Genomic DNA, 16,104 nt, shown 5'->3' with positions numbered 1-16,104 from the left:
GAGATCCACTTTGGCCCTGCTATGAGCAGGAGACTGGACAACACCTCTTCCAACACAGGTTGCTTATGACTTTTTGGTTTTATGCAAGAAACTGCTTTGCAGTGTGATTCATTTGAAAAGCATGAACAATTTTCCATGTAGCACCTACTTATAGTTATTGTATATTATCAGCATTCATAAGAAATTTCAGAGCATTTCTACTGCTCAGTTCTTCAGCCCTAGATTAATGGCAAATATTTCTCTTTGGCTTTTCTTCTGAAAATCGTACTGGTTTGACATAAAAATCAGCTCCTGAAGTCTGAATGAAATGGAGTATGCATGTCTTTAAGCAAGACCACAGTGCTCCTAAGCCACCTGGCTTTTGAGGCATTTTTTTATGTTATGCCATTAGGAGAACATATGTTACCAACAAAGATATATTGGAGTACTGCAATTTTTGAATCAATAGTTCCAAGCAACTACCAAGACTAACGTTAAAAAAGGTGATTTCCCTATACCAGAGATGCATCAAGTACCTAATAACAAATATATAGTGGTAACAAGTATATGGGAAATAATGAACTTGTTAGCAAAGTAATAGCATATTTAGTGAATCAAATCCAGTCCAGAAACAAAAGTAATTGTTTCAGTTTATCCTTCAAATTGTAGTTTAACAACAAAGACAAAAACGGCCAACCAAGGGAAGCAACCTATCAGTCAAATTGTGATACCTTTACTTTCAAAAGCCACTTTATTTCACAAATAGTTCTATTAATTTGATATAACAGATAGAAGAGTATCACAATTAAGTCATGCAGCCTTGAGGTTGTGAGTGAAGGCCTGAGGCAAGGTTAGCTGTAGTATCACTTTTTTTTTTTTTCAATTTATAAGTTGGAAATAAATGCTCTCTGCTCTCAACAGAAACACTGAAGAGAGCAGGATGTTGGGTTTCATTGTGCATCCTGTTTTTAAGTCAGCTCAGTATTACTTCTAAAAACTTGCAGAGCCTTCTGCAGGCTTTGTGTGAACAGAAAATAGTCACAGACAGCCATTCTTTTGCTTGCTGAAAATTAAAACTTCTACAATACAGTCTAGACAGGAAATTGCCTTGTCCTTCAGCAGAAAATTAAGTAATTCATTACATCAGTCATCTAAGACACTCCATCCTTTGAAAATTTGTTTTCTGTTGCTCTGATAAAGGTAAGATCTATAGGTCTTCTCTTCGAAGTAGGTGAGTCATCTTATGCTGGACATTTCACACATGTTTTCTTGGGACAGCGATTCTTCTCTGTGGCTAAGCCAACTGAAGAAAAACGTTAAGCTACCTGATGCTTATCTGTAGGGTGCTCAGGATACAGGACAGAATAAGCCTCCTATAAAGAACTTTTGGTACTTCTGTTCCTTTTCAGCTCTCAGTTAATGGCTTTTGTTCGTGTCTGAAATGTTTGCATTCCCCCAAGAGAATGCTCTCAGTCTAACCTGAATCTCCCGGAGGTATTTTCTTTTCATTGCTGTCTATCGATTTTCATTTAAGTGTGTAGATCATAGCATATACTTAAACTCTGTAGATCAGCTCAGAAAAATTATTGCTTACATGATGCAATTTTCTTCTGATGTATTAATGTTTGCATGCTAATTACAATTATCTGACTTTTTAGCATTTGCAGTCAGCATGTGAGACAGGTGAACCTAAAAATGTGCCCCATGGATTCCAGCCAATGGAAAAAAATAAGCCAGAGACTAAAGAGATGCAGCAATTTATACCAAATTACGACCAGGAAGAATTCAGAGGGACAGAAAGCATGTACAGAACAATAAATGAGCTGAGAGTAAGTTTATGACATGGCAAAAAGGAAAGCAATTAATAAATCAGTCTTTAAAAAGTGGTGAAGACAATAAAAGAAACAGTTTAAAATATTTTTTTTTAAACAATGAGTCACAAAATAGTTTTGTCCTTTTTTCCCTCTAAATATATAGTTTTATTATCTTGATTTGGACAGAAAGTGATTCTAAAAAACGCTGAAATAGGTAAGAAAGTATCCTTCAAAAAACCTGAATCCCTGTCCAAGCAAGCAAAAGAGAAGTCAAAAGTGGCAAATTAAGTATAACGACACAAATCAAAGGCCAACAATAAATGTTTTAGGGACTATTTGCTAAATGCATAAAAACTAACAGCAAACTCTTCCTCAAAGCCACGGGGAGTAGGGAGGCTCCCCTGGAGTCATTAAGGTCAATTGGCATATCAATGAAAGGATAAATTACCGCAGAAAAGACAAAGGGGTTTTTTGCAAGTTTCCTCCTCCTGGAAGATCGAAGAGATTCACACTCCAGAAGTCGTCTTTACAAGGACGTATCAGAGGAGCTGTTTTAAACTGAAATGTCTGTGGAGGAGGTTATAGAACAAATTTACAAAATGAACAGTAGCAAACTGCCAGGACCATATGGTATTTCCCCAGGAGATCTACAGGAGATTGAGGATGAAATAGCTGAACTACTGTCTTCCTGAAAACTGCCTCTATACTAAAGATGTAGAAGGTGGCAACTATTGACAATAACTTTTTACAAACTCAACTAGAGATTCTGGGATTATAGACCAGTTCTTTTGATTTAGGTAAGTAACACACCGTGTGGAAAAATAATCCTAATTTACATGCAGGGTGATAACTTGGTACTAGCTGCTACCGCTCAGAAAAGAAAGGTCTTGGACATGTAACATAATTCTGTAAAAACATCAGCTTCATGTTCAGTAAAAGTTAGAAGCAGCTACAAAATAAGACAATTTTTAGGTTTTGCACTTGTTCTTCAGCATATGTGTTCCTTTGCAAAACACATGCCAAGAGTTGTTTGGTTTGCGTTGGGGTTTTTTTCCATTTATTCTGATAAACATATTACTTCTATTTCCAAGCCACTTGCTTTGATATGTCCTTGGGCCACCACAGCAAGAGCAATGCTACCAATATGAGAGAAGGAAATTTTTACTGCAGGACTAGAGAACAAAACAGCATGTCAAGCTATGTCCACTTCCAAATACTGTGTTACATTTCTGGTCTTCCCTCCTATCTCTCATCCCCAGAAGGGATAGGGCAGGACTAGAAAAGATTTAAAGAAGGACAAAAACAGTGGTCAAAAAGATGAAACAACTTCCATAAGAGGAACAACTAAATTGTTTAGGACTGTTCAGCCAGAGAGAGACAATTTTTTACAGCTTTTACATGGCCTGGAGAAGGTGAACAGCCAACGAAGTTTTTCCTACAATAGCTAGTGAGAGCTCAGATGATATTTTTGAAGGGTAAGTTGAAAATGAATGAAATTAGATATACTGTGGAACTCTTTCCCATAGGATATTTTGATAGTACAATTGTACAGCTGTTTGGAAAGCTAATTAACATAGGAAAAATCTACCAGATACTATGCATATAAAGATAATACCTCTTATTCAGGAATTTGATGAACTGCTAGTCACTGGAGATTGAAAAATAATTGTGGGGAAGTATTGGAGTATTCTGGCTTTGGTTTTCCACTGTTGTCGTTGCCAAGATATCTGTTATTGTCCACTGTCAAAGAGGTGTTACATTTCTGGATGGACTTCTGATCTTATACAGTAAGCTATACTTATACTCCCTCATTTCCATATAGGAATACCCCATGCAAGCTTATAAGGGATCTCAAGGTTCATTTCTGAAGTCCTTTATGCCCTGGTGTGTGGACAGAGTCTCAGCCAGAATCTTCTGTTTCTCTTAGGCATGACTGTGACTAGATTTTAGGTATGAAGGGAATGGCATGGCTGCTACTAATATTTGGCCTCTCAAGAAGGCAACTACTTCATCAGATCTTGAGGAAATGGGAAAAAAAAAAAGTGTTGGCCTGAAATAATACATTAATTCTTTTATTAATTGCACACAAAATCGTATCTCTGAGGAAATGTGTGAAATTCTGTGGAATTATTTTGAAGAGAAGATAGAGCAAAAATAAAATATTCCAAAATCTCCATAAGGAAAATCTGTGCCCAGGTATCATTTGAGTGAGGGTGAAAAATAAGAAGAAATCAAAAATTTTAAATCTTTCCTGTAGTTGGATTTCTTTTCAACATGGAACAAAATTAGTTCTCTTTTAAGGCACAGTATCTGTATACATTACACAGTTCCACTCTTAACAGGAAAGGGATTTATGAGTGCCAGACCAGGGCTGGAATTTTAATTTAGAAAGTGATCTTCATGTGCCTTAAGCATGGCCATCTTCCACACAGAGTTCCTGATGAAGGTAGTAGGTATAAAATGCTCCCTCACAAGTTGGCACTTTGCTGGTAAGCATTTAACGTTCATGACAAGCCTTGCTTTTTTAAGGGTAAAAATGAATGCAAACTACTACCTTCTGGATGTTGCTTGAACACTTACAGGAATTAATTACATGTTTTTTAGTTCCTAAAATCAACATTCAAACAATCAAACAAAAAAACCTAGCATGAATGCAAACTTTTCTAGCAGCCCCCAGTTGCTGTGGATCAAATCACTAGAGTCTGATCTCACTTTTTTCCTTGGTGACAATCCATATTAAAAAAAAGTTACATGGACCAGTAGGTAGTGATCCATACATGCAGTTTCAAAGTATTCTATTATAGGAAGAATGAATAGATTATTTGGGCAGGAAATAGAAAAAAATTCTTTCTCCAACTCTGGGCAAATCACCTATCTGTTAATCTCTTTTTCTCTTTACTTTTTTGCCACCTTTATATTTATGCCAGTAGATCTATATTGCCAGCAGCGTAACCCCTTCTCTGCACTTCAAAAATTCCTGATACCTATCAGGATGCAGTAGCTCTAAATTAATACAATGATCAATATTGGTCTGGCTGGGTCTCAGTGATTCAGAGAGATTTCACCCAGCTATGAGACGCTAGCCAGATACAACCTTGTATCCCATTATAACATCAAAATTAGAAGTTTTGAATCTCTCAGTGTGGTTTGGTCACAACTGATGGCAATAAGCATCAGTGTGGTAAACGGAGAGAAAATTTTCATCATGGTTTCTGAGTCTCAGAGGGGATAAGCGGGTAAGCCTTTGCTTCTGAGGCCAGGCTGGGTCCTTCCAGGCAGTTGGGAGATTTTCTGGATTCAATAAATTTTCTGAAGAATCTCCTCAATTAAATTTATTTTTTCTCTCTAACCACAGCCCCCATTCAGCATACTTGCTAAAGAGAAGGCAAACAATAGCAACAAAACTCTCTTTTGCTGGGAAAAAAGCACTCTGAAGCAAAAGGTGAAGATAGGAAAGAGGAATTCGGTTTACATTTTTCTCTTCCAACTAAGGCCTGTGCAGCCCAAGAGGGCTTAGTTTCACAGTGATGTTGGTTTGACTCATTTAATGGCAACCATTTTTTCAAGTTGCTTTTAAAAGATGACAAATTCTTTGAAAGGTGGACAGCTCTGGCAACAAGCTAATAGGGAACAGTCTGCTACAGCCCAAAGTATATGAGCCCTCACTTGCCAATCTAACAGTCGTTCCCTGTTGGTATGATTGGATTATTTCATTGGATTATTTCCCAGATGGGCATTAATGTGTTTGTAGGGCACATTCAGTTAAAGGGTCAATGTTTATTAAAGCTGCAGATATTGCATTTGCTCTGAGCATGTCATTAAAACAGCAGATTGCTCCCTGTTTTGCCTTTCATATAGTAGGCTGTATCATAAAACAGCTCTGGATGATTTTGTCACCTGTTTTTGTTCAAGAGCTTAAAAGTAGAATATATTATAGGTTTCTTATATGGAATGAAATAGTATTTTTCCATAAAGCTAAGGTTTTCAAAGATTATGGTTTGTACTGTGGGCAGGGAAATTCCATATTCCCTCAAAGTCCTCTGCCTTGGTTTATGGATTTGTTGTACCTTTCTCCCTCCAGAGCTCCCTGCTTCTGCTATTTAATTGGGCGGGGGGGAAGGGGGTGGAGGTGGTGGGAACCTTCAGTGAAATAAATGTGACTTAGGTCTATAATTTCTAAATAGTAATTAAATAATTATCTAAATAGTAATGAAATAATAATTTCTGAATTTTACTCTACACAGCCATTCTTGCATAAAAACAAGATTCTGATCATATTGTGATTCAATCATACTTTTCAATGTGATCAATGTTAGCAATACTTATTGTCTTACAATTGCCCCTTCCTAAAATATCAATGGTGTCCAGTTTCAGGATGACACAAAACTATTTTTTCTTACCTGTCCTGTCTTATCCAATTCCATCCTGCACTTTACATATTCTAAGATTGTTTCAGTTCAATGGTGAATGAAGTACTGGTTCTTATATATGATATATTATGTATTATATATTAGAAATTAACCATTGAGATCAGGCAACCTTTTATCAGTAGCTTTAATAACATTAAGCAGTAAAATACAGTACAGCCAGGCATTAAAATGCTATGTTCAGTTGTAATACACCATTTCTACCATACAAAGTCAGTATGCAAAGGCTTTGCTTCCCTTCTATCTTTAGAACAAAGTCTCAGAGCCACATCCCCAGGTTCAGCCAAGAAGAAACCCATAGACCTGAAAAATGAAGGCAGAAAGACTTTTTGGTTTTCAATGTAACCTTTTAACCATATGTCTTTAAGAGGCTAGATCTCTTCTAAGAACATCTTTCAATTGTACTGGCTTAACACTATTCCAGAAGCTTAGCATGTCCAATCACCCTAAAAGAATCCTAATCAGGCCTTAGGATAAAATGCTGCATTGACAGAAAAGCCGGACAGCAAGTAAGATGTCACATTTCAGTGGATGGACTCGCCAAATAACTGCATTTCCAACTGCTGGAGTTAAAATAGAAGTGTCATTGAAAATCAAGATTAGTCTTTTGTTCCCAGGTAGGCAATCAAGTTAGGCCTGCAAGTAAGTCTTAGCTTGGAGCCTTGAATTCAAGGGTTTGGATCTGCAAGATGAGCCTGGGTGGACAACATCCAGGGATGGCGCTTTGCATTAGACATTTATTTAAGAAGTGTCCTTCAGAGCTGTTCATTCATCATAGGAGTATAGGACCTCTTCAGGTCTTCTGATCTAGCCCTTCCCTCTTTGAGATCTATAGCCTTAACAGCTCTCAAAACTCCTGTAATTTGTGTTGTCTCATTCTGTTTGGTGCTGCTCCAGTGCTCTGAAAATAGCTGTGCTGTACTCCTGACTCCACTGATGTGTTACACACTGGCCTGGAGATCTCTGTATGGCAAGATTCACAATTAGACTTCCATGATGTTGATTTTTGTTTGTTTGTTTGTTTGGGTGACTAACAGAGTTTGAAAGCATAAAACCCCATGATGCTTAACTGATTTGAATTGTCTCACATGTCTGTCTCCTGTTTCATTCACATAGTCACTGTGAAATGTATCAAGCTCAGATTGGGTTTACCTGCAATAACTAAAGCAGATATATTTTATTTGGTAGCAACTTCTCTCATTTTGCATGACTTCCATTCCTAGAGGATTAACTTTAGGCCTACAATAACAAGGCGTATGACTGATATGATCAGAAAGAAGATGGGAGCATTCACTTCTTTTTTGTTTTAATTCAAATGCACCACCTGTGTTAAGCAGCCTATGACTTTAGTTAGCTGTTTGCAGATCATCATGTAAAAGCAGCACATTGAACTGGCACCATTGAACTAGGAGAGAAGGCTGCCCACTGACTTTTCCCTTGCCCTGGCTGCTACACCAGCTTAAGAGCAGCTGTGGAGGTTTGGGGAAATTGTTTCTTTTGTGAAAGCTGCTGAAAACACACGTGACGTGCAAGTGAGAGAGGCAGGGATGAACAGCACAAGCAGAGAATGAGGGGATATCCAGCAAGAACAGGGAGCAGACATCTCACTGGGTCTTAACTGTGGTGGAAACTTTTTTTGCTGGGGAACAAGGAGAGACAGTGGAATTTGTTGCAACCAAGTAAGGCTCTTATTTTCAGGACTGAGGATGAGACTGAAGGAATGGGTCTACCCACTGATGACATCTGAGACAGAGGAGAAATTTGCTTATAAATCTGTTTGTGATCTACTTCACTGTTTGTTTAAGTTCCTGCTCTCCAATAAGACAGCTTTTGGAAACTGGTGCTCCAGGAGTTCTGGGAACACTCACACAAAGCTTGACCTAGCTTTGATTTGGATTGCTTTATGTTGACCCACCTTTAAAATTTGACCCATTTCAGATTCCCATCACACCATTCCTAATAAAACTTTCTCCTGAAGTGTAATTAGCAAGTCTGTACCAATGAGATTAGTGTTGTCTAATAAAACTGATAACTTAATGCCTGCATTGGGTTCCCATCTGATGCCTCAGCTGGCAAGACATTCCTCTCTCTAGCCATCACTCCTAGGATTAGTTAACAACTGATTAAATCTCAGGAAAGCCCTTGTATCCTATGGATTGGGTGATAGCCATGCTCCCTGCAAGCAGGTGTGGGAGCAGATATTTTCTGCTGATGGAGGGTTATGCCTTCGCAACTGTGCAGATTGTCATGAGTAGTAGCACCAGAGATGCGAGCCACAGATGGCAACAAGGGGTTGCAGCTGTCTGCATGAGGCTTAGTATCCCTGAAGCAGCTGCACTGGGAATTTGGTAGATGTAGCATGGCTTATGTGTGCTGAGTGCTCTCCTTTAATCCTTCTGCCTTCACCTTCTCTTTGCTCATTACATTATTATTACAACTGATGATCATTGCTAAAGCACTGACAATACAGCAACCTGTTGTTGTAGCCCTGTGTCCTGTGTTCTCTGGGTTCCTGGCCTAATGTAGACTACACTCTGCACTCATTGCTAATTATTACTTTTCTTTTTTGTTTTGCTTTTGCTTTGCTTTCCACTTTGAGTAGGAACAATTTTATGGTGTCAAGAGCCTTGTGGGTAAACAGCATTTTAAATGGTAGCCCATGACACAAGAACCTGATGCAAGGCTTAATTATTGAACTCAGTCCCTTTCAAATCTATTGCTGAAGCCAGAAGACAAAGGTAAAAGAACCTTGATGGAATACTTAAATTTCAGCTATTATTTAAATTATGTTCAGTTTTGCACAGAGTGAAATTAAGATTAACCTTATACCTTTCAATTTCTTTTCCATTGCATTCTTAGTGTTTCTTTTTTCTTCTTCTGCTTTGTTTCTCCAGTCAATTCCAAATTTGTTCCTCAGGTTCCTTAGCCCACCCTTTTTCCTATTGCATTTATTTATTTAATTAGATATTAATAAATCCTTTATCTTTTATCATTATGCCATTATTAGTGCTTTAGCACAGAAAGTGTGCAGTAAAACCTCTTGAGGTTGGAGCAAATCTTTTCTCTGAAGCATCCATGCAGAATTTGGATTAGTACACAGGTTATATCCAAAGGCAGCCTGATCTCCTGCTGGTGTATTCCATACTCTCTGGAGGGAACTGGATCTTGCTCCCACACATTCCTGATTTTGGGGGAACTGACAGGCTAATTAGGTCCCTATTACCATATGAAGGAGCTCACAGGGATACTTTAAATTGTAGCCTAGTAGAAATTGCCATTTTACGCGTTGGGTTACCTGAGGAGCAAGAGAGGTAAGGTACAGTGTTACCTTTTCCCAACTGCTGTTTGACCAGATTTGGTAACAGACACCTAAGTGGATCCTAAACTATTCCCAAACTGGGAGTTCTGCAGGGACAGTAGCTTTGACCCTGGCCTGAGGGTCAGGTCACCACCTCTGTGGTGATCATTGTAAGAGGACTTTCTCCATTTTAAGGTCTTTTTGCACTGGCTTTGGGGCTGCAAGGCAATAACTGCCTAGGAGCAGTGCATATCTTTGAAACAGTGCTGTGGGAGAGGTTAGAAATAGGAATAGATAAGGATACGCAGAGAAATAGAATTTGTTTATAATATTATATATTTAGCATTTTTTTCAAATTCCTTTGGGAAACAGAAAACATTAAGCATAGTGATAATTCCAGAGAAATGAGAAGGATTTTATTTTAAATGTTTTGAATTCATGAGAGGTTTGGGCAAGTGAAAGCAATGAAAACTGTTCATGCACAGAATATATCGACTTACATCAACTAGAGGAGCTTGAATTACTGCTTGTGCAAAACTGGAAAATGTTTACAGGCAATGTTATTCTTACATCAGATGATTTCCCCTGCTTTGCCTTCCCTTTCTCTCCTTCTGAGCTTTTTCTTTTCTATGATCTTTCTTTTCCTTTTTACTTGCTGGCAACTTCTCAATTTTACTAGTTCCCAGTTTTCCTCTTCCACTCCCTCACCACACTTTCTCTCCTCCTCTCCCCTTTTGCCTTTTTGCTGCATTTACTCTATAATTCCTCTCCAATGTGCCTTTTTTCTTTCATATCACTTGCTTCTTCCCTCTACATATACTTATTTAGCTACTTCATTTACCTGAATCTCTTTATATTTGTACCTTGAAAGACAAAAAAGTTATATGGGAAAGGCAGGTTTCAGTTAAATATTTAAGCTGCGTAATGGGCATGTGTTATACATGTTCATGTTATCCTGGCACAAACCAACAGAGCAGATAAAATGAAGGATGAAAGAGAAAAAAGCCCAAGTGTTGACTATCAGGATCACCAGGAAGGTGTGCTATGTTATTAAGCTACAGTAGTAACCTAGAACTTCCTTGGGATTCCCTTTTGGGTTAATCTATGCTCTGAGTATTGGCTTTGTAACTGTAAAATGAAGATTCTGGAATCTCCCTTCCTCAAAGAGACAGTGTGAAGACAAATATAATAGCAGATTGAGGGGTGACCACATAAAAATGTAATGACACCATGGAAGAATGAAAAACAGTTAACTTCAAAGTGGCAATGGCTTGACAAATACTTTACCAGTGGAAAAAAATACTTCAGTAGTTTTCAGTTTTCAAACCGTGTATTTCAAATTAATTGCTAGCTACTACAGAACACAATAAATTTTCCAACACATGAGCTCTTGGGACAACTGAATCTCATCATACCATCAAAATATTTTTTGAGATACATTTCCTTTTCTACTCAATTTTGGAAGATAAATATTTTCTAAGACCAATATATCATCCAGATAATTAATTATAATGCAGAAGAACTGGATAAATGATTTCTAGAAATCAGCTATCAGTTTCTTAAACACTGCAGTTCTGAAAAAAAATACTGAAAATTGAAAATTGATTTAATGAAATGTCTGCAGGGCATCTTATTTGTTCCATTTTTGTACAACCACATATGCAGACTAACTAGCTAATGCAAAATGAATTTTGTATATGTATTTCAGAATTCACTTCACAAAATAAAAATTAAGTGAATAATCAAGGACAAAGAGTTAATGAAACAGTGTCAGCCTCAAGAACTTCTTCCAATAGCTTTTCTGATATGTCTCTAACATTTTAGTAGTATCAACAAGGAAAACATTTATCTCACTGCTGGAAAAAAAGGAAAGGATGTGATAATGTGGAAAAACCCCTCTAGTTACAAACTAAAGTGACAGCCAAGCTTTGGTGTAAAAGTAAATTAGGCATTGTTAATGGACTATAGATGTTAAAGCCTTGGTCAGATGTTAAAGCCTGAAGTCAATGATTATACTCCCACCGAGTCAGTGAGAGCAAGGTTTTCACACTAACTTCAGAATTAAGCTTTTGAAAGCCTTCATAAATAAACACTTGAAGTTCCTCAGTTTACCTGCAAGAAATACTTTAGTTAAGCCTGCATTTTAATTTTAGAGTAACCTGACTTAAATCTGCATACCGACTGTCAAAACTAGAAATTTAGGGTTTGGTGTTGATGCTACAATCCCTATAGAATGGAAGAAGCACTTTGGGCAATGCCTGTGATATTCTTGCTGAAAGGAAGCAGGTTCCTTTACTCATACTTTTGCTGGCACAATAAATGAAGCAAGACTGTTTGAATATGTTTTATTTCAGCACGTAATTTGTTCCTTAGCATCTTCTTCATGTTCACTACTGTTGGTTGTTTGCTTTCAGAATTAATTTTGATAAAATACTATCATATTACAATGAATAATCCATGAATGGCCAGCATAATAAATATTTAGCCAGTCTTTTACTTTTCTACCTTCAGTGATTCTAACAATTGGTAGTATGAATCTAGTGACAAAAGTTCCCAATAGTCATTATACTGGTAAATACAGTGCCTCCTGGTTTGTAATTGATAGTAATGCCACCTTTCTAGGTTTTCTGAACATATTCTATAGATGGTATCTTTTAATGTCTAATATAGACACTTCAAATATTTTATATATGTTATTAATAGAATATGCTGTTGTCTGTTTTAGGAAATGAAATCCAGTGAGTCAGCCTGATATCATGAATATTTATTTTTGTCTTTATCATGTGCTGAGCACCACATTCAGGTTTGAACTGTAGGGTGTGTAAGTGTATCTCTGCCTGTCTGAGTTGGAAGGTTCAATTAATCTTGACCCCAGAAGATAGTTTCTCATGAAGATGTCTGGCCATGGCTTTAAAAGGAAGCTCATACAGCTTTTGTGTCCCACAACAATGACATACTTCAAAATTGCTGAGTGCTGGCCACAAAAAAGGAATCTTGAACTATGTTTTCTCTCTTAATCAAGTGGCCTCTGCTAAGTGACTTCTCAAGGCCTTGCACTTGGATGACTTTCAGTTTCGTGGATTTACAGTTGTATTGTTAATCATAGTCCTTGCTGTTCCCTGATGTTAACTGTGATTATGTAAATGATTAAACAAGGACATTAATACTGTATGTCTTATTAAGCATGAATCATCTTCCTTTGTAGGAAAGATCTTACATAAGTGAGAGAGCATGATTGTGGGGTGGAATGACCATCCTTGGCTTGAAAGAAATAGGCATTGGCTTCTTGAAAAGGTTGAGAGAAGAAAGTCCAGCTGAAGCCAGTTCTCAGTGACACTGATGAGCCAGGGAATCCCTAAAACTGTCATGCAATAAAGTCTATATCCTGATTCCAGGCTTTCCTCAACAGCAAATGCACTGGGGCAGACCCAAGAATTTCTGAAGAGTTTGAAAGAAAATACATTAAATAAAAGTAGGAGATGGGAAAAAATGGTGAATTGTTTGTGGAAAGTTTTTAAGTATCTGAGAGCTTTTGCACAACTCTTTGGACAACCTCCCTCTGTCCTCAGATGTTTATATAGGTTAAATAGAACAAATACTGTTCTTGCATGTTTGTTTATCTGTGAAACTTCTCCACACAAAAAATAATGATACCCTTTCATTGACATCATCCAAGTAATAATATCCTTCTGACTGTGTCGTAGGGTAATAACAAGCTTTCATGTACTTCAATGAGTAATGTATTTTTGACATTTTACATAAAAATAAAGACTCTTTAAAAAAGTACATGCCTCCTGTTTGTTCCAGTACAAACCTTAATATCAATAAATTAAACTGTTGTGGATTTGAGTGCAGAATTTGACCCATGGTACCAAAGAAGTAATATAAATTCTAAGATAATAGTTATTTCCTCAGTTTTCTTAATAGTTTTGTTATTACACAATTAATCTGTTGTAATACATTTTTCATCACTATTCCACATGACAAACATACATTAGGAAACAAAGAAAGGAACAGGGTGATATACAAGGCTTAGCAGAACTCCTCTCTTAATTGCATGTTATTTATCATTCAGCAAATTAGCCTTGAGAGGTCACTGTTGCTCATGCAGGACAGAAGCATTAATGCTAAGGTACTACCTAGAAAAATTGTTTAGTCAAGCAGTTACCTCTAGGCTTTTTACTCTATAAACTAGTCTTATGTTGACATGCAAAGAATTTTTCATATGACACAGTAGGAATTTGTGTGTAATTGTTCATTACAAAAACGTAAACTTTCTTCTTTCAAATCATTACTTTACCTAATATAACATCGATTTAGTACAATAAGATGATATGTATTCATTAGAGTACTCTGATTAGATTGCTTCTTGTCAATGTTTTATCACTAATGTGAAATACATTGCAAAGTTGATCTTTTTATTAAGCCAATATCTTTTAAAGCTAAAGATCTAGCAAGTCATACAGGAAGTTAACTGTGTGTCTGCTTATTGAACTTGATTTACTTCATCGAGCTTTTAATATCATCAGATAAAATACACAGATCAAAGAAATTTCCTGCCTAAGAGGGAAAGTGAACTGCATATTAACTTTTTCATGTTACCAGTGAGACTTCTTGTAACCCAACCAATAGAATAACTGCATTGCAGAGGCATGAATCTTAGGAATTAAGACTTGCAGAAATGCTGCAGTCATTGGCTATAGCTTCTTTCAGAACAAATTCCCTTTTCCATGGCTGTGAGCTGTTAGAATGCCTGTTCCACTCAAACTATATTCCCAATTGAACTCATGATAAAAGCAGGCTTTCAAAGCTGTTGTAAACTGAGTTCTCTTTTGGCCTACTCATTTAAAAAACAACTAGTAGAACTCGACTTACATAAATAATGAAATACACTGATTTGTTCTGTTCACATGTTGAATTACATTCTGCCAATAATGTGAGATTACATTTCATCCCTTTGCAATGATAGCTCTCTCAAACTCTACCATATCCTGTAAGCTAGATTTGATACCTTTGAGGCTGAACAGCACCTAACCCCGTGAGAAATTCTGGTTAAGTTGGTGGAATCACTTGCAGTAACCATTTTAGGATGTGCATGTCATATATGAACAAAACCATATAGGATTAGTTTCAAATTACTTTCATGCTAAACCATCTCTAACTCTTTTTCTCTCAACATTTTAAATAAGGATAATTTTGTACTTTTTGGCTATAAAGGTTATTTTCCAATTTGCTTAGAGTCACATATTTTTACAGTTGAAACCCTAATCCTGCAAATATTTAAGCATATGCTTAATGTCACCTAGTGACAAAATCTGTTATATACTTACTAAAGGGGTAAAATGTTTATAAGATTTGGGCCTTATTTGGCTTTTAGGAAATATTTTTACACTCCTCCAAATACCTCAAGCAGCCCTTTTATTGAGCAAACTATGCCTGCAAGACTACAAAGAAAACCCAAAATAAAAACAGAGATATCTGCACATATCTCTAAGAAGGATAGTTTTTTCCATTTCAGTTTTAAATGGAAGAGAGAAGGAAGAAGAAAAGTCATAGCAGCACCTGTTATACTGCCTGTGAAACCCATCAACAAGGCAAAATGTGGTATGAACATGGCCATCAGCAGAGTTAACAAGAGAAATGAGCCTCTTACACCCAGAGCAAACAGTGGAGATGTGTAATTAGAATGGTTGCCTCTAGAAATACAAGTATACACAATTTCTGTGGCTGCAAAAAAGGGCAAAGGGTAAGAAAGAAGAGCCTTGGTTAAGAGACACAAATTCACTAGGGTTTCAAGAAATGATGGCAGGTTGTCAGTAATAACTTCCTTTGTCTCTTCACCCCAGGTCAAGAATGCAGTCAGTGCAAAGGTTGTTTTCAAGACACAAGCAAAAAAGTGAGTCCAATTCATCATACACCTAAATTCCCCTGGGTTTTTCATGTTACCTTCAAGTGTGGGAAGAAATATTTGCGAAGTGTAACTGAAAATGATCACCCCTACAGAGACTAAGAAGTCCTCAAACTCAATGGAGAGTCTGAATTTTGCCCAGGACCACTGATGCATTTGCGTGAGACAGTAAGTCATCACTACAAGGATGATAATGAAATGGACCAAGGAGCAAAGCTGGCTGAGTTTGGAAACAATTTTGAGAGTCTTGATAAATACACAAGGCAGCAGTATAACAAATGCAATTACAGACCAAGTTTTCTCAGTCACTGGTACATATGGAAAACTATGTGACAGCAAGTTCCCACTAACAACCAGGTACAAAACACATGTCATGATCAGTTCCATCACTTGGGTCATGTTGACAATGATGCCACCTAATCTGGGAGATAGTTTTTTGCAGCAGGCATTCGCAATATCTTCATATGTGTGTCTCACTCTTATAAGCTGTCCATCTTCATTTTCTTCATACAGGCAAGCAATTAGAATTTTGCCTGTGTAACAGCATAATGCTGCAGCCAAGATAATAAGAAATAGGCCACTGTATCCACTGTGGAGAAGAGCATACGGCAATCCTAGGACAAATATTCCCTGAAGAGAAAAAAGAGAAAGAAAAGATAGCACAAAATCCCCGAGGCA

At 37.1% G+C, this 16,104-nt stretch overlaps 1 protein-coding gene across 1 annotated transcript in view; it reads right to left on the bottom strand.

Annotated features, from left to right (window-relative positions):
- Positions 1–16,104, bottom strand: part of LOC308064570 (vesicular inhibitory amino acid transporter-like) — a gene marked incomplete at its 5' end in the record, with an annotated part of 35,848 nt that extends 19,744 nt beyond the window's left edge. Inside the window, one exon of the mRNA XM_080389205.1 lies at positions 1–16,104. This exon is cut by the window's left edge and continues 19,744 nt beyond it. Within this exon, the coding sequence (XP_080245331.1) occupies positions 14,905–16,104 (1,200 nt within the window).

This window comes from Falco punctatus (genome assembly GCF_963210335.1).
Source record: "Falco punctatus genome assembly, chromosome: 5".
Lineage (NCBI taxonomy): Eukaryota > Metazoa > Chordata > Aves > Falconiformes > Falconidae > Falco > Falco punctatus.
This window is presented reverse-complemented; position numbering and strand designations above follow the sequence as displayed.